This window comes from Ruditapes philippinarum, unplaced genomic scaffold (genome assembly GCF_026571515.1).
Source record: "Ruditapes philippinarum isolate M1 unplaced genomic scaffold, ASM2657151v2 ctg5661_1_1_1_1, whole genome shotgun sequence".
Taxonomy (NCBI): domain Eukaryota; kingdom Metazoa; phylum Mollusca; class Bivalvia; order Venerida; family Veneridae; genus Ruditapes; species Ruditapes philippinarum.
The window spans coordinates 14,176-40,683 of record NW_026853596.1 but is presented as its reverse complement, the minus strand read 5'-3'; the positions used below and the strand labels follow the sequence as shown (position 1 = coordinate 40,683).

At 33.4% G+C, this 26,508-nt stretch overlaps 1 protein-coding gene across 6 annotated transcripts; it reads right to left on the bottom strand.

The window, feature by feature from the left end:
• Positions 1 to 24,929, bottom strand: LOC132737293 (protein-associating with the carboxyl-terminal domain of ezrin-like). Of its 6 annotated transcripts, none has more exons than XM_060724555.1 (14): positions 24,780 to 24,929; positions 23,007 to 23,179; positions 21,705 to 21,890; positions 19,677 to 19,847; positions 17,926 to 18,025; positions 15,775 to 15,880; positions 13,839 to 13,916; positions 13,168 to 13,307; positions 11,475 to 11,665; positions 9,860 to 10,000; positions 9,141 to 9,226; positions 8,442 to 8,557; positions 6,734 to 7,458; positions 1 to 5,146 (listed from the first exon to the last, which is right to left on the bottom strand). In XM_060724555.1, exons 2-14 carry the CDS (start codon positions 23,172 to 23,174, stop codon positions 5,102 to 5,104), a joined length of 2,253 nt encoding a protein of 750 aa, XP_060580538.1. In that variant the 5' UTR covers positions 23,175 to 23,179; positions 24,780 to 24,929; the 3' UTR covers positions 1 to 5,101. The 6 variants fall into 6 exon arrangements, with proteins under 6 accessions (XP_060580538.1, XP_060580537.1, XP_060580541.1 ...); XM_060724554.1 differs by lacking the exon at positions 24,780 to 24,929 and adding an exon at positions 24,562 to 24,759; XM_060724558.1 differs by lacking the exon at positions 24,780 to 24,929 and adding an exon at positions 24,562 to 24,759 and having other exon boundaries at positions 6,734 to 7,446.
• Positions 24,930 to 26,508: the final 1,579 nt, after the last annotated feature.

Genomic DNA, 26,508 nt, shown 5'->3' with positions numbered 1-26,508 from the left:
TTAAGGATCAAATAAATTTTTATATTTTGGATTTTTTTTTTCAAACAAGTCTAAACAAGTAAAAAATATAGTACAATACAAACATAATATTTTCACTGCAAAAATATAATATAGGCTTTGAATCATGGTCACCAGAGCGTAAATATTTCTAAAATTTGAGAAAAAAAATTGAACATACATGTACAAAAATCAGTTCATATGATTTAGTAACTTGATTTAAAAAAAAAACATTGTTAACAATGAATGCTTTATATTATCAATTTAACATGTATAATTACTATCAAACCCCTAATTTTTGTCCTGTATCCCCCCCATCCCTCTGAGCACTATGATGGGGGGGGGAGAGAATTATGAATGTGGGAGTGGGGGGAGGGGAGGGGAGAATTTTCAAAGACAGATGTGATGTGTAGATTGTGTAGATCAATAAATGAATTGGATGAGATTAATCCAATGGCACTTTAAGTATCAACAGTAATAGCACTGTAACACGGACATCTCTAAATGTGGGTACTGTAGGTTACAAGTTCCACATAACATTTTACCTATACTTTACTTTGATTTCATGTAATGCCTTTTTTTATGGATTTGCAACAGTTCAATACTATTTTTATCTCCAACCTACATATGGCAACTTATTCTACCTTAATGCAACAAAAGCAGACCAAGATCAGCTGGCACATCTGTCCTGTCTGATCATCCTAAATCTAAAACTGTTTGCCATTCAAGTCAGTACATATTTTGAAATTTCCCAATGAAAATATAGAATAGCAGGCCTTTTTTCCTCTATTTTGGGAACACGCCACATGGTAAAATTGCGGAATTTGTGTCGTAAAATTTTCCAATTTGGGAAAAGGGTTATCGTGAAATTTGCCAATTTGGGAAAATATGCTAGCACTGAAGGTGTTACAATTGTTAAAATAAATCTAAATAAATCTTACTTAAACTGTTCAGCTTTTTCTGTAATATCAAAAATACACAATGTACGAGGACAGGCTAAAGTGTGTACAAATGTAAAACTGTTATCAATTAACTAGAACTGTCACTGTCATGGCGTGAATACCCCCGCATACCACTTTAACAGAATCAACAGTGGCCATTTAGAGGTCAAGGACAACCTCCCTGCCAAATCTGAGGTTACTAAGCCAGTGCATTGCTAAGTTATGCATTCTACCTGCTTCAAATGTGAAAATGTCAAAAACAATACACTGCGGACAGGCATTCTTAAGCAATTGAGGGGAAAAGATTTTTTTGTCAAGGTCCCTGTGACCTTGACCTTTTACCCAGTGACCTCAAAATCAATAGGGGTCACCTTATGGTCATGATCAACATCCATGCCAAATACGAAGACTATGGGTCAAAGGAATCTTAAGAAAATGGGTGGACAATCTTTCTTAGTCAAGGCCCCTGTGACCTTGACCTTTGACCAAGTGACCTAAAAATCAAAAGGGGTCACCTATTAATCATGACTAACCTCCATGCCAAATATGAAGACTGTGGGTCAAAGGAATCTAAAGTTATTGGGCAGACAAACTTATTGAAGTCAAAGTGACCTGGTGACCTCAAAGTCAATAGGGGTCATCTACTAATCATGACTAACCTCCATGCCAAACATGAAGACTGTGGGTCAAAGGAATCTTAAGTAATTGGGCGGACAAGCTTTTTGAAGTCAAGGCCCCCGTGACCTTGACCTTTGACCTGGTGACCTCAAAGTCAATAGGGGTCATCCACTAATCATGACTAACCTCCATGCCAAACATGAAGACTGTGGGTCAAAGGAATCTTAAGTAATTGGGCGGACAAACTTTTTGAAGTCAAGGCCCCTGTGACCTTGACCTTTGACCAGGTGACCTCAAAGTCAATAGGGGTCATCTACTAATTATGACTAACCTCCATGCCAAACATGAAGACTGTGGGCCAAAGGAATCTAAAGTAATTGGGCGGACAAGCTTTTTGAAGTCAAGGCCCCTGTGACCTTGACCTTTGACCTGGTGACCTCAAAGTTAATAGGGGTCATCTACTAATCATGACTAACCTCCATGCCAAATATGAAGACTGTGGGTCAAAGGAATCTTAAGTTATTGGGCGGACAAGCTTTTTGAAGTCAAGGCCCCTGTGACTTTGACCTGGTGACCTCAAAATCAATAGGGGTCATCTACTAATCATGACTAACCTCCATGCCAAATATGAAGACTGTGGGTCACAGGAATCTTAAGTTATTGGGCAGACAAGCTTTTTGAAGTCAAGGCCCCTGTGACCTTGACCTTTGACCCAGTGACCTCAAAATCTATAGGGATCATCTACTTTTCATGACCAATCTTAATACCAAATATGAAGACTGTAGGTCAAAGGAATTTTAAGTTATTGGGCGGACAAGCTTTTTGAAGTCAAGGCCCCTGTGACCTTAACCTTTGACCCAGCAACCTCAAAATCAAAAGGGATCATCTACTATTAATGACCAATCTTAATACCAAATATGAAGACTGTGGGTCAATGGAACCTTTAGTTATTGGGCGGACAAACTTTTAGAAGTCAAGGCCCCTGTGACCTTGACCTTTGACCCAGCAACCTCAAGATCAAAAGGGATCATCTACTATTAATGACCAATCTTAATACCAAATATGAAGACTGTGGGTCAAAGGAATCTTAAGTTATTGGGCTGACAAGGAAAAACCGACGGACGGCCGCACGGCCAGACGGGGCGACGGCTGGACGGACAAGCTTATTCCAGTATACCCCCCTTACAACTTCGTTGTGCGGGGGTATAAAAATCCTGTTTTTATTCACAAAACATGAATATATTCAGTAACACTATTTAGTGACACCAAAATTGAAAATGCAGTGCTTCTTCTTTCAAATAATTGACTTCTAGATTGGGAACATTTTTTTGGATTGGGAAAAAAAACATAATTATGATGGGGAATGGGACCCTTTTTGGACCCGTGGGATAGGGGAACAAGCAATTATCATAGTATTGCAAGCAATCCATAAGTCCCCTACCGGTTAGAACCCATCAACATTCTGAAGGGCCATTGGCCATTCACTTATGTTTCAATTTTTCTCTATTTTAAGTAAACTTGTTGGAAAAGTTCTTTAAAAGTGATCACAGGAAACAGTTTTTATGAACAGACAGACAGACGGACTGAAGGACACTCTAAAGTTAATATTTGAAACATCCCTGTTACCAAAATATAACATTTTAAAAGCAGAATTCTTAAAGAGGAGATAACTCTTGAATAAAAGATGCAATTTCATAAAAATTTTCAGCTCTTTTTGACTAATCACAAATATTGTTATATTTGCCATGTTTTAAGCCTATTTGTTGCCAAGGCAACCGATATTTTTTCAAAATAGGAAGAACAGATAAGACATGCATAATCTCAACACTGCTATCTACCCATATGTCAAGTTTCATAAAAATATTTCCAGTACTTTTTGAGTTATCACTGGATTCAGTTTATGTGTAAATTTGCCATATTTTCAGTCTATGTGTTGCCATAGCAACCAGAATTTTCAACATAGGAAGAAAAGAAAAAGACGTGCATAATCTCAAGACTGCCATCTACCCATGTCAAGTTTCATAAAAATATTTCCAGTACTTTTTGCTTTATCACTGGATCCAGTTTATGTGTAAAATTTGCCATATTTTCAGCCTATTTGTTGTCATAGCAACCAGAATTTTCAACATAAGAAGAAAAGAAAAAGACGTGCATAATTCCAAGACTGCCATCTACCCATATGTCAAGTTTCATAAAAATATTTCCAGTACTTTTTGCTTTATCACTGGATCCAGTTTATGTGTAAAATTTGCCATATTTTTTAGCCTATTTGTTGCCATAGCAACCAGAATTTTCAACATAGGAAGAAAAGAAAAAGACGTGCATAATCTCCATACTGCCATCTATCCATATACCAAGTTTCATAAAAATATTTTCAGTAAGTTATCGCGGGATCCACTTTTGTGGACGGACTGACAGACAGACGGACGGACAGACGGACGGAGGGTAAACCTAAAGTCCCCTCCGGTAAACCGGTAGGGGACTAAAAAGGCTTGAATAGTCTTGTCCAGATTGTAAGATGGCCAAGTCCATATAAGATTTGTAGCGGGGGTAAAAATGTTAATTGATTAATTTCAAGCAATTGAAATTAATGCAGTATCAAGTGTAAATGTGCAGACTGGCTGGCCTGGCTCTATACTGGCGACAAATGTTTATCACTTGTTTTCACAAAGATGGATTCATGGAACATTTGTTATTTGTTGTGCATGTATATAAAACATTTAAAAAAGACTCTTTTAAACAAATTTATAATTAAGTATTCTTAAATATTATTTTGACTAGAAAAGGACATACAGATTTGACAGGTCTTGGTGGAGAATAAATATCAAGTAGAGCTCTAACCCTAACTTGTCCTTGAAAGGCCTTTCTGGAAATGATTAAAAAAAACCAAACTTGAAATTGAAGGCTTTTGTGGAGAATAAATATCATATAAACAAAATTGCCCTTGAAAAACTTTGCTGGAAATAAGTAAAAAATAACCCAAACTTGTCACTGAAAGGCTTTGTGGAGAATAAATATCAAATAACCCAATCTTGTCCATCAAATCTAAAGAGATATTAATTTATATTAGGATATATATACATTTTACAGAATATTCATTGCACTTGGAGCAAGAGGTACCCTTAACAGTCATGTAAAATAAATTCTAACATCATTTTAGTAGATCATATTTTTTTACTTCTAACACTGGTAACCATACATCTTCACTATTGTTCCGAAGCTGTAGCTTTTATTATAATATTAGACAATCTAGAAATAAACAAATACCATATATGTCCTTCTAAACACCCCTTGTGTGGTATGGTTTTTTGACCCATGCATGTTTAATGATAATGAACCCCATTGAATCAGTCAATATTGAATATTGTTCGATTATATCAAAATTACAAGTTTACAAAGTTTGCCTCCTTTCAACGACAAATACGGTAACTGTTGTAACTATAATTAAAAATATGTTTCAAATATTTTTTTTTTTCAGATAAAGTTATAAGTTATCTAGAAATCTAAGATATAATTTATCGTTGAAGAGAATTGCACATCCCAGGTTACCAATCATCATCATCTCCCCAGCCACCACCATCATCACTATCCTGAAAATAACAGTTTAACATGAAATATAACTCTCACATACAGTACGCTCACCGCGGTTTTTGCTTTTTCCGCGATACCACCGCGGACGATTTTTTTCTATCGCGGACAAACGCGGGGGCTCGTCCGCGATGAGAAGCCTAATTTCCCCGCGATCCCCGGTGTTCAGTTGTTTCCACCGCGGACAAAATTCTGACGACCGTTCTTCATTTATCGATAAAATCAGTCACCCGTTTCCCGCGGGGGAACGCCATGGTCAGTTGGTCAGTATTAATTAACCTCCAAAAATAATAGACGTTTTATTATTGTTTAACGTCATCTTTTTTTGCACAATGACTTGAAAATTGACCACAATCGTTTCCTTAAATGTTATTATACGTTAAATTATTTGAACGGAATTTGAAATAAAAATAATTACAGCTGTACCAGTGTTTTTGTTGTTGTTTATTATTATTCATTATTTGACTTCAAGTTTCTCACTACCATGAAGTTGCGACGACAATGATTTATCTTGATGTCGAATACATATTATACATTACCCAACACAATAACAAGAAGAAGAACAAGAAAATCATTGCATTTGTACATGTACCTTTATTACAACAAAAAAGAAAGAACACAAAAAAAGTTTACATATAGTTACATATAGTTACATGTATATGTACAGTACATGTACGTACGTATAATGATGTTTAAATACAGTAATTAATTTTTACAATTTCAGGTTTCCACCGCGTTGACCGGTGTTTGACCGCCGCGTTCCTCCGCAATTTACCACTGCGTTCCGCGGGGGAAACGGTTTCAGCTGCCGATTTATGTCCGCGGTGGTGAAAATTTTCTGAGCAAATTTTCGTCCGCGGTAAACCTCATTCGCGGGGTCACGCGGGTTTTGAAAAAGTCGCGCTGAGCGTACTGTACTGTTAGTTACAAAATATTCAAATCTATTCACCAAAATAATCCCAGTATATGTTTTTGGTCAAGCTTCAAACCATTACCTCAATCAGTCAATGATATAATAAAAAAATTTGTGAACCTAAACTACCCAAACAATATTAAGGAATTGCCAATTAAGGAAATCACTTTTAATTACTCTATGAATTACTGAAGTCAGAAGCATAATTTAATAGGTTTATGACTGTCACAAAGAAAATAATGTACTCAAAGACCATGTGTTTTCCCTTTTGTTCTCGAAATCATGAAATTTACATACTCAGTTTTGGTTTTCTTAGGGTTAAAATTTGCTTTCAAAATAATGAAAGCTCGCCAATGATTGCTTGTTTCAAAGACCACGAGAAGGTGACTACCTATGGGTGAATGTCAGATCCTAATGCGTAGCGTTATTTAGGATCTGAATCTAATCAGATTGAATTAGTTTTCAAGTCAACTGATTTTGATAAAAAATTAATGAGGCAAGGCACAACTGCACTGACATTTAATTTTAGCAGCCAACAGAATAGCCTTATACAAATACAGCTGTTCACAATAAAAGGTAAATAGTATTATTTACACTGAACATTACCTCTATAGTGAATAATAATTCGTGATTTAAAGAGAAATGATTCAGGGGTAAAAAAAACAAATCTACTTACACCAGCATTGGCATCCTGTACATCTAGACTGAACTTATTGTGCACTTCTTTTGACTGGAAACTGCTTTCTAATTTATCACTTGTCAATTCTTCAAGTAATTTTGTCTTTTTAATTTCTATTTTTGGAGACATGTCCGAGAAAAAATCGAATGGGTCACTTTTCTCACTGGATACCTTCACTTCGAGATTCTTGATATCGAATTCTGAACCAAGTTCCTTTTTATTGTTTGAATGAACAGTTCTTTTAGAAGACAAGTTGATGTTCTTAAATTCTTCTGATAACTCTATATCATTCAACTTTTTATCATTTACACTATTTGTTTCCTTATGTTTCTTTGTCCCTATTTTCATTGCATGTCCTGTAGATCGAGGAATTGAATGGTCCTGATTGGATGATGGGGAGGAGGTACTGGTGGTTTTTAACCCCTCCTCTTTAGTAAGCCCCTCCTCTATTGATAGCTCCTCCCCTATTGCTTCACTATTATCAGAATGGCCCGCCTCATCACTCCAGTCTGACCAATCACCAGTCACATCCTCTACACTATTTGTCTTTGAGAAATCATTGTTTATGGAATGTTTAACATGGGTATCTGGTATAGTAGTAAAATCTGTCTCATCTTCAGTGGTAGGTAGCGTGTCTTCAGATTGTAAATTATCAACTATTTCAGATACCTTCTCAGACATCAAAACTGGTACAGCACTTTCATTGACGTCTATACATGTTTCTAAAATAAAGCAGTTTAAGGGATCGTATACACATTTGCAAATCAACAAAAACTATTACAGTATTTTAGTTATATTCTTTTAAAATTTCAGTACCTTGTATATTGAAAACAGCTATCTAACCAAGAAAATACTGCTGTTGTTAAAAAGTTTCTATAAACATGTACTAACAATTTTTATAATACAAGCAAACATAATACCGGTATTAGAAACTGTCCACTTATTAACAGTATATTAAACTTACCAAGTTTTCCTTGATTGAATTCAAGCACCAACCCATTTTTAAATATTCCTTGAATAATTACCTGTGGCTACCTACTTTACTAAATCTAATTTACTTTAATAAATACCAGTGGCTACCTACTTTACCAAATACATGTATACCAAGAATCCGTGTGTATCTATTTTATTTATATTCCAATAAACAGACTTCTTACAGCAACACAAGCTGCCTGTAACATAGGGCACATGACCTCAGTAGTTTTGAGATACTAACTTGCATGCAGGGGTTTTTTTTTAGGAAAAGGGGAAGACGCTGGACGCTGGTAAGGAGGGGAAAAATATATGAAAAAAGTCAATTTGGGGGAAAATTAAAATGTAAACAGAAAATACTGTTATACATACTGTATACTAAACTACATAGTAGAGAATCACAACAATATCTGGTTTTCCTTAAATACTTTATCATCATGCAAAGTATTATTATTTGCAGTACAACATCTTAATAATGGGGAAAAAACTTGGCTATTTTCCGAGGGGAAGACGCTGACTATCGGTGTCAATTTGTAAAAAAAAAACTCTGGCACGCAAAAGCTTAACTAAAGTACTTCCCAAACACACTGGTGAATACAACAGCTGTCCCTATTCTTAGACTAGTCTAGCAAAAATCTATTTTGAGTTTTGCCCAGGGGTCATAAAATCCTCACTGTACTACCCCTAGAAATTTTGATTTTTTACACCAGTATCATCAGATACATGTAGATACCTTTTCTCTTCTCCTTTAATGCTTTCTTTTCTTCCCTTTTCCTTCTCCACTCTTCCCTCTTTAATTCTTTTTCTTTCCTCTTTTCTGCTGAATCCTCTTTATTGACCTTTGTGGGACTGGTTTGTAATATACAGAGATGAGAGTTACAAAGCTATTGAATAAATTTAAACAGCTTCATCACTCTTAATAAATTTCTTAAAAGGACTTGTCCAGCTTCCATTTTTTTGAAAGTGTCCATTATCAATTTTGGGTATATCAAGATGAAAAATTGAAACAGCATACATCAAGATTGATGGTGACTGTCATAAAATATTTTATTTTAAAATGAATTAAAAATTTACATGCTTTATAGATGGAGGAAGAACTCAGCAGGTACCCCGAGTAGAAACCACTGACCTGTGACCTAGCTGATCACTCCCTGACTAAATTTTTTTAAGGATTATCATTTTTATTGCCCAAAATGATCCAAAAACGCTTTTTACTCTTTACTCAAGTGGTGCTAAGAATCATGTGAAAATAATTACTTGAGAACATTTCTTTAATATCATATTTCGCATATTTCTTGTTCAAAGTACGCCAGATGATCTGTCCAAAAATAGAGAAATCTGATTTTATTTTGTTTTTAAGCTTTGGGACCTGAGTAAAAATCGTACACTTACATACATGAGGTTTGAAGCACAAAAATTAATGTACATGTACCTGTGTTTCACCAAGTCAATCAGTTTCATTTTCCCACTATTTAACTGCTGATTGTTTAACGGAGAGTTTAAAAAGTTGCCATGCCCCTGAAACATAGCAAAGGAACATAGACCATTAAATTAAACAATGGTTAAGGTGGAAGAACTCTGACAAAAATCCTCATAAATTATGGCATTTGATTTCTATTCTTCTTAAGTTGTTTTAAATAAGAGTACAACTTTAATAAGAGCCTCCAAGATATGAAGTTGTTGAAACTCATCTTTTACCACTTTTCACAAAAAAAACTTTTGAGTAAAAATGGGCCACAACTCCAAATAATATACCTTTCAGAATGACGTCCCTTGTCTAAAATAACTGCAACTTGTCAAGATAACCAAATATTTTAAGTTTCAAGATGGTAACTTTAAAAATACTTGAATTATGGTTTACATTTAGATTTTGTTGCAAATGATGAAAGCACCTGTTCCTGGAACCAACCAGTACTGAGCAATGAGTGTAAAGTTTCTTGCTCAAGGAAACAACGACTTGCTCCTGTCAGGGTTTGAACCCATGCGGCTAGCGATCTTAAGATAACTAGTCGGAAGCGTTTACTACTCGGCCATGCCGCCACCCAAAGATTACTAAAGCTCTTCCTATAATATATAATTTTTTTTTTAAACATATTTACATGTAATGGAAGCTTATCTTATAAGTGTAATGCAATGTAAAAAAGAGAATACCTTAGGTTGCCTTTCTTTGAAAAATGTCTTTGATTTCCCACCTATGACAATCTCTCGGCCTAGAATAGGAACCATTTCTGCGAGGGCGTGTAAACTAAGTGCTGCTATTTGCTCGCTGCTATCTCTCAATCCAAGTAGTATCTGGAATATCAACAAATTATTTCTTATGGCTAACATCTAATAAATTCTAATATATTATACTCACTACTCAGAATAACCTTTTAAACTGAGTCTGCGATTTTCAACTTTTTGTTATCACCTTTGCAGAACGTTTGCATTCACAAAAGCAGATATAAAAGTGCTGAGTGAATTGCCCCATCTCAGTGAATTTTCTTCTATAAAAATAGGATTTATTTTCATCGAGTGGTATGCAAGTATTTCACGAGTGGCAGTATCCATGAGTGAAATATAAAATAATTTTCATACCACAAGATGAAAATAAATCCTGTATTGATATTAAAAAAAAACTTGTATTTTTTGTTTATTACATACTTTTTCTCTATTTTAACCTTATACATAGGAAGAATTTCCTTTAAATTTCGTTTATTGGCTGAATTTAGAAGAAAGTAGTCCAACAAGAGACTAGTGAAAATATGGAAAATATGTTTCAATGCAGTGAAAAATAAATTTTCACAGTGAAAATACAGAAAGTAAAAATATGCACCTTATTTCATCAATATTTCTTAATATTTCATAATTATATAAGTATATAATAAATGTTGTTATATTCTCCGGGTCCCTTGGGATCATTACCAGTACTTTTAATATCAAAGATTAAGTATTGCTAAAAGTATATAGGGCATGAGAATTATTGCACTGTTCTTGTCTGTCATAAATAGACTTGCAGGACTGAGCCTGCTATTTTCACATATTTGTTGATGTTTTCAGCTGCTTTCAAGGGATTTCCTTTTTTTTATGAATTTCTAACCCAAATTTGTATGCTACTTTCCACATAAAACATATTCAAATAGATTATTGTAAAATATAATAGAAATTTATTGTAAAATATAATAGAAAATTGAAGGTTATCAATATTAAATAAGACTATGATCTGTATAACTTTGTATCAAATATATACACATACAGCTCAATCTACTAAGACAGCAGCTCTACTCATACCATTCAAAGTTGTATCAGGATTTCTTTCCAAGATTATGGGGACATGACCCATACCCATGGAATTGGGAATTTCAGCGATGTTTTAATAAAAATCGGAAAAAATGCATGACTGAAATTTTGCAGTGATTAAATGAATGCAAAGAATCACTGTATAGGATGGCATCTTCAAACATTTAAGCACTATAACAGAAGTAGCCCTTATTTTCAAAGATTTTAAGGGACGTCCGTGGCCGAGTGGTTAAGGTTGTTGACTTCAAACCACTTGCCCCTCACCGCTATGGGTTCGAATCCCCGACAGGGACTTTGGATTCTTTCATGTGAGGAAGCTATCAAGCTAGCTTACGGAACGACGTTGGTTCTACTCAGGTGCCTGTTCAATTAATTTGATCTTGGGTCATGCACTGGTTGCATGGGTACAAGCAGTTGCCACCAGAGTGCTGTAAGTTATTATAAAATATACCATGAGATGCGAGTGCGTACATGTAAATAGGAGTACCTGAGGAAAGACTTCAAACTCGAGGTCTTCCATGTCTATCAGATGAACAAACTTCGGGAAATACTGTAGTAGAAGTATGTGGATATGACAATCATGAACAGCTAAAATCTTCACCAATTTTGGCACAACATACTGCTTAAAGAGATCGTCCGACAACAACGGTTGAATTGCCCCATGCTGTGTATTACCACCTGCAATTACAACAGTTAATAATATATTGTTAGAGTAACCAGATCAGGTTTAAAAGAATATACTTCTTATGGTGTTCAAAATACTTTTTTTATGTCATCCAAAGCTAAAAAAAACGTTTTACTGACAGTAAATTACATCAAGAATTTGAACACTTTGTGAAAATGACCAAAAAAAATATCACCCATTTAAAGTGACATTATGCTCATATTTTCATAATCAAGTTGAGCTGAATAGACTTTTTATTTCAAAAGATTGACTGTTAAAATGGTGTTTGACCAACAGTTTATTTTGTAAAATGTTTAGGATAAAATTTAAAATCTGCCTAAAATATAAAAAGACTGCCCCACTCTTTTTATAAACTAAACGTTTCAGGTAAGTTCTAATTGATATGAACAGAAATTCCGTTTTGATCCGGGATTTATTTTTTGTTTATATGAAGAAAATTACTGAATTAAAAGGAATCATGGCTCTATATAAACTTATTCTGACTTTCACCTGTTCACTCACTGTATACCCTCGAATGAGCATAATGTCACTTTAACTTATATCGAAACGAAAATAGGAATTTCAATTAAATTCAGAGTGTATATCTTTACTATTTGTATTCATCTTTACAATTTTAGTGTATGTGAAATATGTGGGCTCATGCCTAAAATAATGCATGGAAGGGCACCCAAGCTCTTTTTTATGAGTAAATCTAGATTAAGACCGTTACAGTGTTGGTAAGAATTAATACCCAACCTAAAAAATTAAAATATTATTTACATTATTATTAAAGTGTTTAAATCTATGTCTTATGAAAATTTTTTTATAAAATTTATCAACAGTAAAATTATATAGGTTCCATTATTATATGGTTGATTCCAAAAAAAGTTGTAACATAGAATGTCTCTGTTATTTAGCACACATGAATATTGTATGTAAACAGTATAAAATGTTTCAGAACAAAATATTTTTTGCTACTGTATTGTAGGGTTTTTATCTGTTTAGCTATGGTTTTGTGCATGCACCATTCGCTTTTTTAAGGCTATTATCTACCATGTTTATTTCATACAAGCATTTTGGAAGTATTCTTTTTTTAAAATTCAAACAATAATTTTTGAAGCAGATATATAGCTTTAAACACCTTGAAGCTGCACGCCTCCAGATGAGCCAAATTATTTCAAGAAATTCGATCTTTAGAAAAAATGTATTAAGATCTTAAGAATAGTAAAAATATTCAATTTTTAATTAATTATCTACATGTTATGTGCGATTAATGACTAATTTTGCAGTATCAATCACTATAATTCTACTGCGTTACTAAGGCTGCAAGAGGTATTTATGTATATTTTGACCTCTTTTGGTAATTAACGTGAATTGTAAGTGCTGTTTGCAATGTGTAAGTTACTTTCTTTTTTTACTTCACATTATTTTACTTTTAAATACATTTTTAAATTTTTCATGAAAATTAGCATTAATCTGGAGGCATGCTGCTTTAACATAATTAACATTATTTTACCTCTCTGAGGGGTGAGTAGACTGGGTAAAACATATTTCACAGCAGTCTGGTCCATGAACACAAATCTAGAAAGTAGCCCCGGTACCAGTCTACGTGCTACCAATTCTTTCGGTAGACTGTGTAACATTTGCAACAGATTTCTGAAACACGCACAGACAAAAAAGAACTACATAAATCATAAATATATGTCAATTACTTCCTTTAAAGGAACTCCACAGAGTTGGGTGTGGGGGGTGTGGAATAGAGCCAAATACTTTGTTACAAAATGATATTTCACCACTATTTCACTACCACTTTCACAAAAAAAAATTATCACCTCTTTTCACCACTATTTTACAACTTTACATCTATATTTACCACCACATTCATATCTTATTTCACCATCAATTTCCCCACTTCCACTATTTTTATTACAACTTCACTTTCATCATTACTATTTCCACCACTGTCACCACAATTTTTTTTCCAGATATTTTTTGCCACTTTATTAATGACCACTATATTTGTCACCACTTTCAGCACTATTTTACCACACTTTCATACCACTTTTTACCACCACTATTTTTACCACCACCGAGCATTTACTCCTGAATTTAATACTTAAATACTACATAAAATTGATAATTCTTTATAATAAACTTGTGTAGAAATTTTACAAAGCAGAATCTTACTTGAAAAATGATTTCCTTTCTGCCTCACTTTTCAGCGTTATGTTCTTCAAAAACAGGGAAATCTCCAAAAAAGTTGTGCTGCAAAAAAAATAAATAAACAGATAATTAAATAATAAAATTTAAAGACACAGCTTTACAAAAAAAATATAGTCAAGTTCTCTTAAAAAAAGTAAGCAAATGATGAACACCTAAAACAAGAGGGCCATGATGGCCCAAAGTCGCTCACCTGTATATAGGCCCCTGGAGCGGGCCAGTTTTTAACCCCAGGGCTTTTATTTGAACAAACTTGGTTGTATATGTATGCATGTATATATATATATATATACATACATATATATATATATATATATACATAATATGTATATATATATATGTATATATATATATATATATATATATATATATATATATATATATATATATATATATATATATATATATATATATATATATATATATATATATACATTATATATATATATATGTGTATATATATAATATGTATATATCTAAAAAAAAAAAGTCATGCTAATGAATGACCCCGGGGCGGGGCCAATTTTGACCCCAGGGCTTTTATTTGAACAAACTTGGTAGACACCCATGAGAACATGTTTCATGCTAAATATCTTAGCTCTACTCTTTGGGTTCTTTAAAAGAAGATTTTTTAAGTTTTTAACTATATGCATATAGGGAAAATCAATGACCCCCCGGGGCGGGGCCAATTTTGACCCTAGGGCTTTTATTTGAACAAACTTGGTAGACACTCACTAGAAGATGTTTCATGCTTTATATCTAAACACTAGCTATCTGGGTTTTTTCAAAGAAGATTTTTAAGTTTTTGCTATACACAGTCATATATTAATAAAGGAAAATCAATGACCCCCGGGGCGGGGCCAATTTTGACCCCAGGGCTTTGATTTGAACAAACTTTGTAGACACTCACTAGAAGATGTTTCATGCTTAATAGCTAAACTCCAGCTATTTGGGTTTTTTTAAAGAAGATTTTTTAAGTTTTTGCTATACACATATAAGGAAAATCAATGACCCCCGGGGGAGCCAATTTTGACCCCAGGGCTTTTATTTGAACAAACTTGGTAGACACCTATTAGAACATGTTTCATGCTAAATATCTTAGCTCTAGCTCTTTGAGTTCTTTAAAAGAAGATTTTTTAAGTTTTTACTATATGCATATAGGGAAAATCAATGACCCCCTGGGGCGGGGCCAATTTTGACCCTAGGGCTTTGATTTGAACAAACTTGGTAGGCACTCATTAGAAGATGTTTCATGCCAAATATCTAAGCTCTAGCTCTTACGGTTTTTTAGAAGAAGATTTTTTAAGTTTTTCTTATTGGTTGCCATGGCAACCAGAGTTTTTAATGGAATTTAAATTTTTGAACAACTTTGAAAGGGGTCCACCTAAGGATCATTTCTGTAAAGTTTGGTTGCAATTGGCCATGTAGTTTAGGAGGAGATGTTGTTTGAAAAGTTTGACGCCATTTTTTGAAGGACGCACGACGCACGACGCACGCAGAGTGATGACAAAAGCTCACCTTTGAGCACTTCGTGCTCAGGTGAGCTAAAAATCAAAAGGTAACCATAAATTATATATGTCTAACAGTTGAACAATTTGAAAAACCCAAAACGCAGATAAAATGTTAGTTTATACAAATAATTAATAGTTTAAAATTATAGTTTAATACAAATTGGCCATCCTTAAAAATTCTTTTTTCCCCCACTTCTGAGCACGACCTGTGAAATTGTTGGCCGGTAAATTCTTGTTTTATTTTTCCTGCCTGTGCCAGATAAATTTGTGAAAAAATACCAAAAATTATATTCTATACCTTTACATTAAAAAGCAGTTTAATATTTCAACGGATTTTAAAAACCATTATGATAAAAATTGAAAAATAACAAAATTATTATAAATGCACTCACTTAAAAATCCTATCAGTAAGTAACGAGGATACAGAAGGTCTGTGTTTAGGGTTTTTATGCAGACATTCCTCTTGTATTCTTTGCTCAAAACTCTTCGTTAAATCCCCTACAATAAAATAAAAATACACAATCATATATGTGTTATAACTATACCATGTATACATCACCGGCATCTTAAAGGGACTCCCCTCACTGAAGTTTTTGGGCATAACAGGACTGGAATTATTTTTTGAAGTTTTTGTCCCATTTGATGGAGGTCTGGACCAATAATAACCTTTGTTCAGCTCTAACTGTTTATTTTAAGTGTGTAAAATGACTCAAAAATGAAAAACATGTATACACTTTTAACACAAATTTGGCAAAGAATCAAACAAAATATTGTTGTTTGATTTTATTTTGAACATATTTTTTATTATCATATACTTTTTTTTTTTACAGATTTAAGTGTCCAAGTTGATCATTGTAAGAATTTGATTTTTTTTTACTTCATAATTTTAGGCCTTTTTAGACCCCAAGTGCAGCCCCTTTAACATTGAAATCTCACATATATTCACAATGTCGGAATTAAGTTCAGCATAAGAATATATTACCATTTAAACTCAATCAAGTTAAAACCACAAAGCAAGTGATAGACTTATAAATCTTTATTTTTTGGCATAACTGGCTAAGAAACATCAGACAAAATGAATGAAAATATGATATACAGGTATATAACTAACACTGGAAATAAGACATATTCATGTTAAAACCATAAAGTCTGGTGTAGTTCGAGCTAGTATGCCTCCTTCTTTCTTGGTTTTGGCTTACTAGCCTAATCCCCAAAAAGAACATGGATTATAGCAAAACGTTTGCAACCATCCAGTGTTTATATTATAGCTTATTCTCTAACTATGTATATGCCAAAATGTCAATATATCATTATATAACCTGCTTGGAACAACAATGATAGGTTTAGAGCACGGCCAGTCCGCACAGTCTGACCAGGACAGGTCCAACACTGTTGACAGCTCATTTTTTGTGCATGTATTTTCTTGTTAAAATTCAAATGGACTGTTCTATATTCTGTATTTGAATACAGTACTGCTAAATGAGAAATTATTTGTCATAAAAGAAGCAAAATAAATTCAACAAAGTAGTACAGTCTAATGTGTATTTAGTGACCGCGCAAGGGAAACACCCAAAATGGTCACTTAATGAAACGGTCTCTTATTAAGGCAAAGCATGATAAAAAGTCAAAATTTATACATGACATCTTTCTTTTGTAGTGGGAATGTTTATGTTTTCAACTTAATTTATATAAATGTTTAATAATTAGAACGGTCCGATAATCTAAATGGGTGCTAATGTAAAAAAATAACTTTCTGACATTCATTGACAATACAGTTTTGATCAATTACATAAATGTTTGACATTTTTCCAGAGTTCGTAAACTTCTCCGTTGAATTTCCGCGTCTCCTACATGAAAACCTTAAGTGAAGTTTTTTTCTGTTGTGCATTTTTCATTTGAAATAATCTACATCTAATTGTAGCGATTAATTTAATTGCTGAAGTTCAAGGTAAATTCAATGCAGTCTAATTATCAACAGCAAAGCGTATACACCATCTCAGTTGGGACGGACTGTTGCATTGTTTTATCGATATTATTGGATAAATCACATCATGCATATACTAAACTTCATTTGCATACGCTAAAACGGTTTGGGAAATAGAGTTTTTCACACATTTATATATTTTGTCTTGTTACATTACGAGGCGGGGTTCTCTTAAAACACAATTAGTGGTCGTTAAATGAAAAGTTTGATCTCAATTAGCTGACAAATTAGCGGTCATTGGTCGCGTTGAGCAAAAGAAGATTAATACATTAAAGATATAGAGAGAAAATGATCGGTAGGAATTTATAGACTGTATTTTGACATCTACAAACTATAACTATTCTAATTGCCAAAACAGAAACAAAAGTCAATGGTTCAGTTAATTGGCCAATGAGTAACATTTCAAAGACATCATAAATAAAAAGGTTCTGAATAATAAAAAAAAACATTTTTGGTGCATATTTGGCCTTAAATGGAAAATTGCAAGTATTTTTTTTTCTTAAATGCAAAAAAAACACGACAATAAAGTAAAAGCAATGTTAAAAACAAAATACAGTACCTAAATCATGCATGCCTTCAAGTAGAGATTCTGTCATAACAGCAAAGGTATACACATCCCTGGCATGGCCAACTGTGGATTCAGTACACACTTTCCCTTCCTAAAATAACACCTTGTTAATATAGCACAGCACGAATTGATAAATAATGGACGAATATTTGATTTTTGATCCTGATTTTGATACCGATCCTTTAAAGGCACATAATGCCTCAGAAATGAATGCATATTTACTTCTTTAGAAAGGTCAAACATGATTTTATACCTTAAAAATAATGGTTTTAGAGCATGTTAGAAGCTTGTGACCTGAAGAAAGTAGTGCCCAATGTGAAATAATATGTCATAAAGTAGCAAAATGTAAACAAAGTAATATTTTTACTAGAGCTGTCATTGATTCATTGCAAAGCATGTTGATGATACATCAATATCGGATGACAAATATCGGTGAAACACCAGTATATTGATATATACTCCTATTTTCTAGTACCGTATAAGTACTTATTTCTGCGGTCTTAATATTCTGCGATTTTGGTTAAAATAAGGGGTTTTAAATTTCTGCGTATCTTAATTCTGCAGTGTCATCATTCTCGCATTGATGTTTTTTTATTTCTGCTTTTTAATTTAAATATTTTTACAAAATTAACCGATACAATCATGATATTTTTTAAACAAAAAAAAACAAGTTAAGTTACTTTTTTTCTAATATTTTATTCATAATGGATACATAAGGAAAAATTCCCATCTACAAAAGCTGATAACGGTACATGGTAATATAATTATACAATACAGGTAGTTGACATATTCCGACATACATGTAGACATAGTGAAAGAAATAGCAGAAATAAAGTTCCCGCAGCAAAAGTACTTATACGGTATATAATTCACTTTTATACCTGTTTAAATGATTTCAGTAAATAATGTTCTGTTCATACAAAGATGTTGTGTCCTGTTTATAAATGTCCTTTGCATGATTTGATTTTTTTCCTAACTATTTTTTGTCATCACTGCTATGAAATGTGTCAATTATGTAAAGATTTTTTCAAATGTGTATCAATTATTGATCGACAGAAAAATATCAACGATACATCAATATCCTCTCTATGATGACAGCTCTTAATTTTACTTCCATACAAAATACTAAATCACTCTAATTTTTTATAAATGTACTAATTGCCAAAAAAAGCAACACAAGAAGACAGTTCAGGTAATTGGAAGCATAATGAGTAACTTTTTCGAAATTATAAAATTTAAAAAAAGTACAAAAAATAAATTATTATGAGAAATAAAAATCATTTTCAGGGCATAAGTGGCCTTAGTTTGAGGTCAGATGATGTATAATAATTATTGTATTCTTGAACAGCTTTTATCATGTCTTATACTTTGAACAATTTACCAAATCAGAGATTATATAGTTCTTACTTTCATTGAATGCAATTAGAAACCAATCATAATTTAACTGTCATCTTCATTCACAGTCGAGCCTTATTAATCAGAAATTAAATAAATAGAGGATATTGAATGAGTGTAAGTTCAATACTGAATTTATTGAACGAGTTGAATAAAAGTTATATTATGTGAGCCTTTTCGAAGTCGCAAAATCGGCACAGGTATGTGAAACTTGAAGCTGTTCTTATTTATAGCCTAGCATTATTTAACAGAAATTAAATGATTGTGCATATGAAACTTAAAGCTAACTTCACATGGACGGGAAATCATGCGTGACTGTATCATAAACAAGTCACATAACATATTACCTTTTCCTCGGGTGTTACAGTACACTCATCCCTGTAGGCTTTGTTACCTTCAAGAAATGCTGGTGTTGCTTCTGAAAATTTACACAGATGTTGTAACGCACCAAGTCTCCAGCTTCCATCTACCGTTACATATATAGCACCTAGATGGAGGTTATTATGGCTAGCACCAACCTGTAATAACAAGGCAAACAATTATGTTATTATGGCTAGCACTGACCTGTAATAACAAGGCAAACAATTATGTTATTATGGCTAGCACCAACCTGTAATAACAAGGCAAAAAATTATGTTATTATGGCTAGCACCGACCTGTCATAACAAGGCAAACAATTATGTTATTTTGGCTAGCACCGACCTGTAATAACAAGGCAAACAATTATGTTACTATGGCTAGCACCGACCTGTAATAACAAGGCAAACAATTATGTTACTATGGCTAGCACCGACCTGTAATAACAAGGCAAACAATTGTGTTATTATGGCTAGCACCGACCTGTAATAACAAGGCAAACAATTATGTTATTATGGCTAGCACCGACCTGTAATAACAAGGCAAACAATTATGTTATTATGGCTAGCACCGCCCTGTAATAACAAGGCAAACAATTATGTTATTACGGCTAGCACCGCCCTGTAATAACAAAGCAAACAATTATGTTATTACGGCTAGCACCGACCTGTAATAACAAGGCAAACAATTATGTTATTATGGCTAGCACCGACCTGTAATAACAAGGCAAACAATTGTGTTATTATGGCTAGCACCGACCTGTAATAACAAGGCAAACAATTATGTTATTATGGCTAGCACCAACCTGTAATAACAAGGTAAACAATTATGTTATTATGGCTAGCACCGACCTGTAATAACAAGGCAAGCAATTATGTTATTATGGCTAGCACCGACCTGTAATAACGAGGCAAGCAATTATGTTATTATGGTTAGCACCGACCTGTAATAACGAGGCAAGCAATTATGTTATTATGGCTAGCACCGACCTGTAATAACGAGGCAAACAATTATGTTATTATGGCTAGCACCGACCTGTAATAACGAGGCAAATAATTATGTTATTATGGCTAGCACCAACCTGTTATAACAAGGAAAACAATTATGTTATTATGGCTAGCACAGTCCTGTAATAACAAGGCGAACAATTATGTTATTATGGCTAGCACAGTCCTGTAATAACAAGGCGAACAATTATGTTATTATGGCTAGCACAGTCCTGTAATAACAAGGCAAACAATTATGTTATTATGGCTAGCACAGTCCTGTAATAACAAGGCAAACAATTATGTTATTATGGCTAGCACAGTCCTATAATAAAAAGGCGAACAATTATGTTATTATTGCTAGCACCGACCTGTAATAACAAGGCAAACAATTATGTTATTATGGCTAGCACCGACCTGTAACAACAAGGCAAACAATTATGTTATTATGGCTAGCACCGACCTGTAATAACAAGGAAAACAATTATATCTTATTTGTTGTGATTGATCATGAAATCCTTTCTACAGTTATTTGCACAGTACCTCTGCTCTAGCGTGAACAGAAGTAATCAGTTCCTTGTGAAGGTGAAGGCAACTAATACTGGTAAACTGCTTGACAGCCTGCCCAGGAATGATGTGGTGGCTGAACTGTGCCCTGGTACATGTAAATGCAATGTGGCTTAATTAAGTGATCCGGAGTGAAAACTACCAACACCACCACCGCCATATCTTATTCCACTACAGTATTCTTAAATTTAAATTATTTAAACATTACACTTTACTCTTCATGATTCCCAAACCATTACACTTTACATGATTCTTTATAAAGGGACTCCACTGAGATTTTTTTGACATGATAGGACTTGAAATAAATTTTTTTCAAGATTAAAGTTCCATTTGTTGCAGGTCTATACATATAAGTTGTGTACAAAATTTCAGGTCATTTTCTCACTCTATTGTTCAAGACAAAATATTCGAGACTGATCTCTGACAAAAAGTTTTTTAATTTCAAGGCTAGGATATCATACAAACCTTTTCATGTAGAAACTGTAGAGCTTCAAGTATTGTGTGTAGTCCAGCACAAATTTCAGATGATGACAGGTTTGGTAATACTGTCTCTAAAGGTATAGCTTTTTCTGTAATAAGTTCTGGTCCATTTGCTCCTTCTTGGGAACATACGTAAGTCAAGACCGAAGGATGGCGTATAATTTTGAGATTCTGTTGGAAAAGTAAAAACACAAACTGCTCAATGGTATGGTGGCTGATTTGCTACGCTTTTGTGCATCCAGTTGCGCTAGCGACAACACGAGAACGCGCCAAATGGCGCGTGGTTGTACTTTCATCTTGTTGTCCTGTCGCTTACGATGCACGCCAAACCCCGTGTTGTCATGCTGCGTGTTGTCCCCATGTCACATTGTCGCTCAGTTCAAATCAAAGGATTGGCTTATAAGCCAAGCGACAGGGTGACATTGTGCCAGACAACAACGCGCCGTTAGGCGTGCTTTACTAGAGACAGGACGACAGTGATCACCTTGCGGTTTGGCACTTTGACGTGTTGTAGTTAGCGACAGGGCTAAAAGACTAAAGTCTTACAATGCACCCTTTAGCGCATTGTTGTGTTGTCACTAGCGCCAACTAGACGCACAAAAGCGTACCAAATCAGCCACTATACAATAGAGTAAAATCTCAGCATGTATCAATAGGATACAAACACTTTTATCTGAACATCTTGTTGATGTATTCATGATATATTAAGATAAAATAAGCAACAATTTTAGAATGTCTTAAGTTAAAATGAACCAATAAAAACTAGACATCTACCATTAACACTGATGTATTGTATATGACAAAATTCAAGAAGGAAGAAGATCAGCTTCATATACAACTAGTCTTCTCATCAAAATAATATACAAGTTTGCCAAGGTCTATTCATCATATCAGTAGTAATGACATGGAAAGAAAGGAATAAAATGTGCACCAACAGTACATGGAGTATCTAATACACATCTATGTGGCTCTGACAATAAATTTTAATTTACAAATAAAATCATTTAAGACTTTGTTTTTGTTTTTATTTACTTTCAATTCAACAATATTTCAGTCAACTTCTGACAGACAGTTGAAAAAAGAGTATCCCCGGATTCTAAAGTTATGATATATTTTTCAAAAGATACGTACCAACTTTGAAATCATTATAACCAGCACTGTATGATGAATGGTTTCAATCATTACCATAAATTAAATTCAAATCATCATGGTGAAAGGTTTTAATATCAAGAATCAGATTTTTGTTATGATTATGAAAGCCCTGTATACTGCCATTGCATAACCTACCTTGATATACTTTCTGAGAATATCTTGAAGATTTTTGTCTTGCTTCTTCAGTGAAAACTGACTAATCTCAGAGTCATCAGAAAGTTTCCCATGGGTCAACGTCCAGACACCATCTGTCGTTCCATCTTCCCACTGACAGTCTTCTAAAATACTGCTTTCTGCCCCCATTTTACCTTCAATAACAAAATATAAAATTATAATCACAAAAGAATGATTGGACAAATATATAAATAGTCTATATATACTAGATTGGTGACATTATTTTGAGGAAATGTGGTGCACAGCATCAGACTTCTTACCTAGAGATCATGGGTTCAAATTCAGACTTTCTTACAACTTCCTGACAATCAGTACCATTGCAGTTTCTGGTTATGACACCCTGGTGTTACTTAAAATGGATGGGTAGGCATACATGGGAAAACAAATCAACAAACAATCTTCCAATCACAATTGACACACACTGCTTAACTTATAAATTAATTCAAGAACTGTTTATTTTTACATACAAATGATACCAATGTGTCTAACCCTTAAGTTTAGAAATGTGTAGTTTGGAAAATATCACATTTATACTGGCATGCTAGCAGTTTTCGTACAGTAGCAGTACCTATATCTTTCGTTTAAATGCTAGATTTTTACTTAAATTCTTTAAAAAATGATATAAAATCAAGCAGTTGTATGAACAAGACAAAATCTAAGTGTCAGTTCAGCAATATGTTTAAAAAGTTTTCATTTTAAATAACTATCACCTGTGTGTTATCAAAAAGTGACTTTGTTGGGGGATTCTGTCCTTGTGTGGACGCGCAAACATACTAACAACTTACATATGACGCCTGTTAAAGGGTTTTTCACTAATACCACCTGAGTACAGATAAGTCTTAATGGGCAATGTATTGAAAACCTGTTTAATTATCAGAAGGTTTACTATATTACTATATTAAATTGTTTTATGGTTTTAATAAGTCAATTATCATGCATACAAGCACGCCATTGCATGTGAATTTGGTTAACAGTACCGGGTAATAGATACCAGCATTTAGTCTATGCTCCATTTCCAGAATTACATCTATTTACCTCTGGGAATATGGTCTCTCCAACAATTATAAATGAAAAATAGGTCTGATATAACAACACTGTACATATAATTATAATGGGTTATATTTTATGTACTGGAACTACTTCTGTTCTTACAAAATAATGGATAATTTCGGTATCCCATATCAGGCCTCATAACTAAGGGTTATTCGGTTATTCTATGTTTAGAACATAATGGAAATTCCAAAATTTGTGTGACCAGTAGAGAATTTAAACTGATACTGTCCAGGAAAGAATATTATAACGGTTTTAATTGGCGTGTAACATTCAATTTTTTGGTGAGTGAGAGTGATGAAAAATAATTTTTAACCAACTGCGATTTTTTTGTACGGGAACTGTTTGCATGCCAGTAGAGAATTTAAACTGATACTGTCCAGGAAAGAATATTATAACGGTTTTAACTAAGTTGAAATAGAGTGTGGTATTGAGTAGACGAAACTGGCGCTATCCGGAAACTAACCACTTAAGCATTATTATCCAGCTTCTACAAGAAAAAATATAAACGTGTATATGATACTCATTTATCTATACACGAAACTGTGACCATTTCTCTTACACCTAATGCTATGGTGTCCAAGGGACAGCTTTAACTATTTAAACACTTTTCTAAAAACTTCACAACAAAAATTTTGACAGCTCACGCGATCGCGAAAACTAATGATAAAAATGAACACATACCTACACAGCCTTAAGTTTGCAGCAAAGGCAAAAGGAATATAATATTGATTCTACATATCTATAAGTATAATAAATACTCAATTCATAAACACAAAATGATTATTTCAAAATCAAGCACTTTGTTTTAATAGGCTAACGACTACTAAATTATGAAGTGTCACGGTCAGACGATGCTATTGAAATTATTAAACATGCAGCACGGCCTTTTTTAAGAGCCGTGCATGCAGTCAGTGTGTCCGAGCAAATGTTTTATTAACCAACGTTGGGACTGAGTGTGTGATATAAAAAAAAGGCTGTCGTGTTTATCAAATTAATTTGAAAAATAAAGTAAAGTAAATAAAAAAATTTACAACCTGAAATAGAAAGGATTAAATCTCTATATATTTTTACCAATGTGACACACATACAGATGCAACAAAACTTTTGTGCAAAAATTTAGTTTTTTACGTATAGTAGAACATTTTACAAATTCATGCAAAAAGCAATAATAGTCCATTAAATGTGTGCATACGTCCTAAACAATCATGATTTTCTAATATTGTTCTTGTTTGTTGAAAAAAATAAGTTTTGAGTGACAAAGTAAAGATAGTTTTAATGTTTAAAATTGAGCAATGTAACATTTACAAATTTTTACTGAAACACGAAGCGAGGTGAAATCATGCGATACGGACTAATGACCGACGAATACGAAAACGAAAGTGGGTATGAGCATGTTTTTTCCCCCAAATATTTGTTGTCTATTGTAATTTCTAGAAGAATAGCATTGTGCATGATGATCAGAACTTCTAATTGTGCATGATCGTCAAAATAAAATACTAAATGTTATAGTATTGAGGAAGTTATTGGGGTATTTGTTACTGCAAATTCAACCGTCAACCTGATATACACATGCAAACGAATAATGTATCAGTAGTTTTAAAACGATATACTCGATTAGTTTAAGTCCCAACATGTTTATTTTTGATAACAAAACAATATACAAGAGTAGTTTTCCATATATCTATCCGAAAATATATACAATATTTCCAGTTTTCTTACTGTACGCCTAATATTTGGTCCGATAACCAACTGTACGCACAAATTTTGGTGTGCATTTCTGTAGCGACGGAGAATTACTCATTACAGTACATTGTTTTTCAATATTGAAGAAATATCAAGCTTTGTGTTTATATGCTAATCATACGCAAATCACAGTGTCAATTAAAACAACAGTGTCAATCAATGTATTATACTATGATATAGTTAATTTAAATATTCTTTTCTCTCAAGAGGTTAAATATTAAAATTAGATAAGTTATTGCACAGAAACTTAAAATTCTATCAAATAACCAATAGTAACGATAATATTCGTTTTGTTTAGTCCATTTATTCAGTAAAGGTTTTATCATTTAATAATATGTTTTCTATTATAAATTACATATTTATGTTGATGTGATGTCGATGTTTCAAGTTTTCTTTTACGTTGACATTTTTTATAAAGTCTCAAATGAGTTTTCTTCTTATATCGTGGCATCTTTAGACACTGAAAAGAAAAACAAATGAGTAAATGTAATGATGTGTAAAAATATAGACATTTAAGATAGGTAAAGCAAGATAAAAGTCAATTACGATTTCGCGAGGGGTAAAGAGAATATGTATTACTAATATCACAATAAGGTCTCTGTATTTGTACATTCTATACATGCAAGACAAGACAATACCAGTTAGGTATAGGTAAAAGTTATGAATT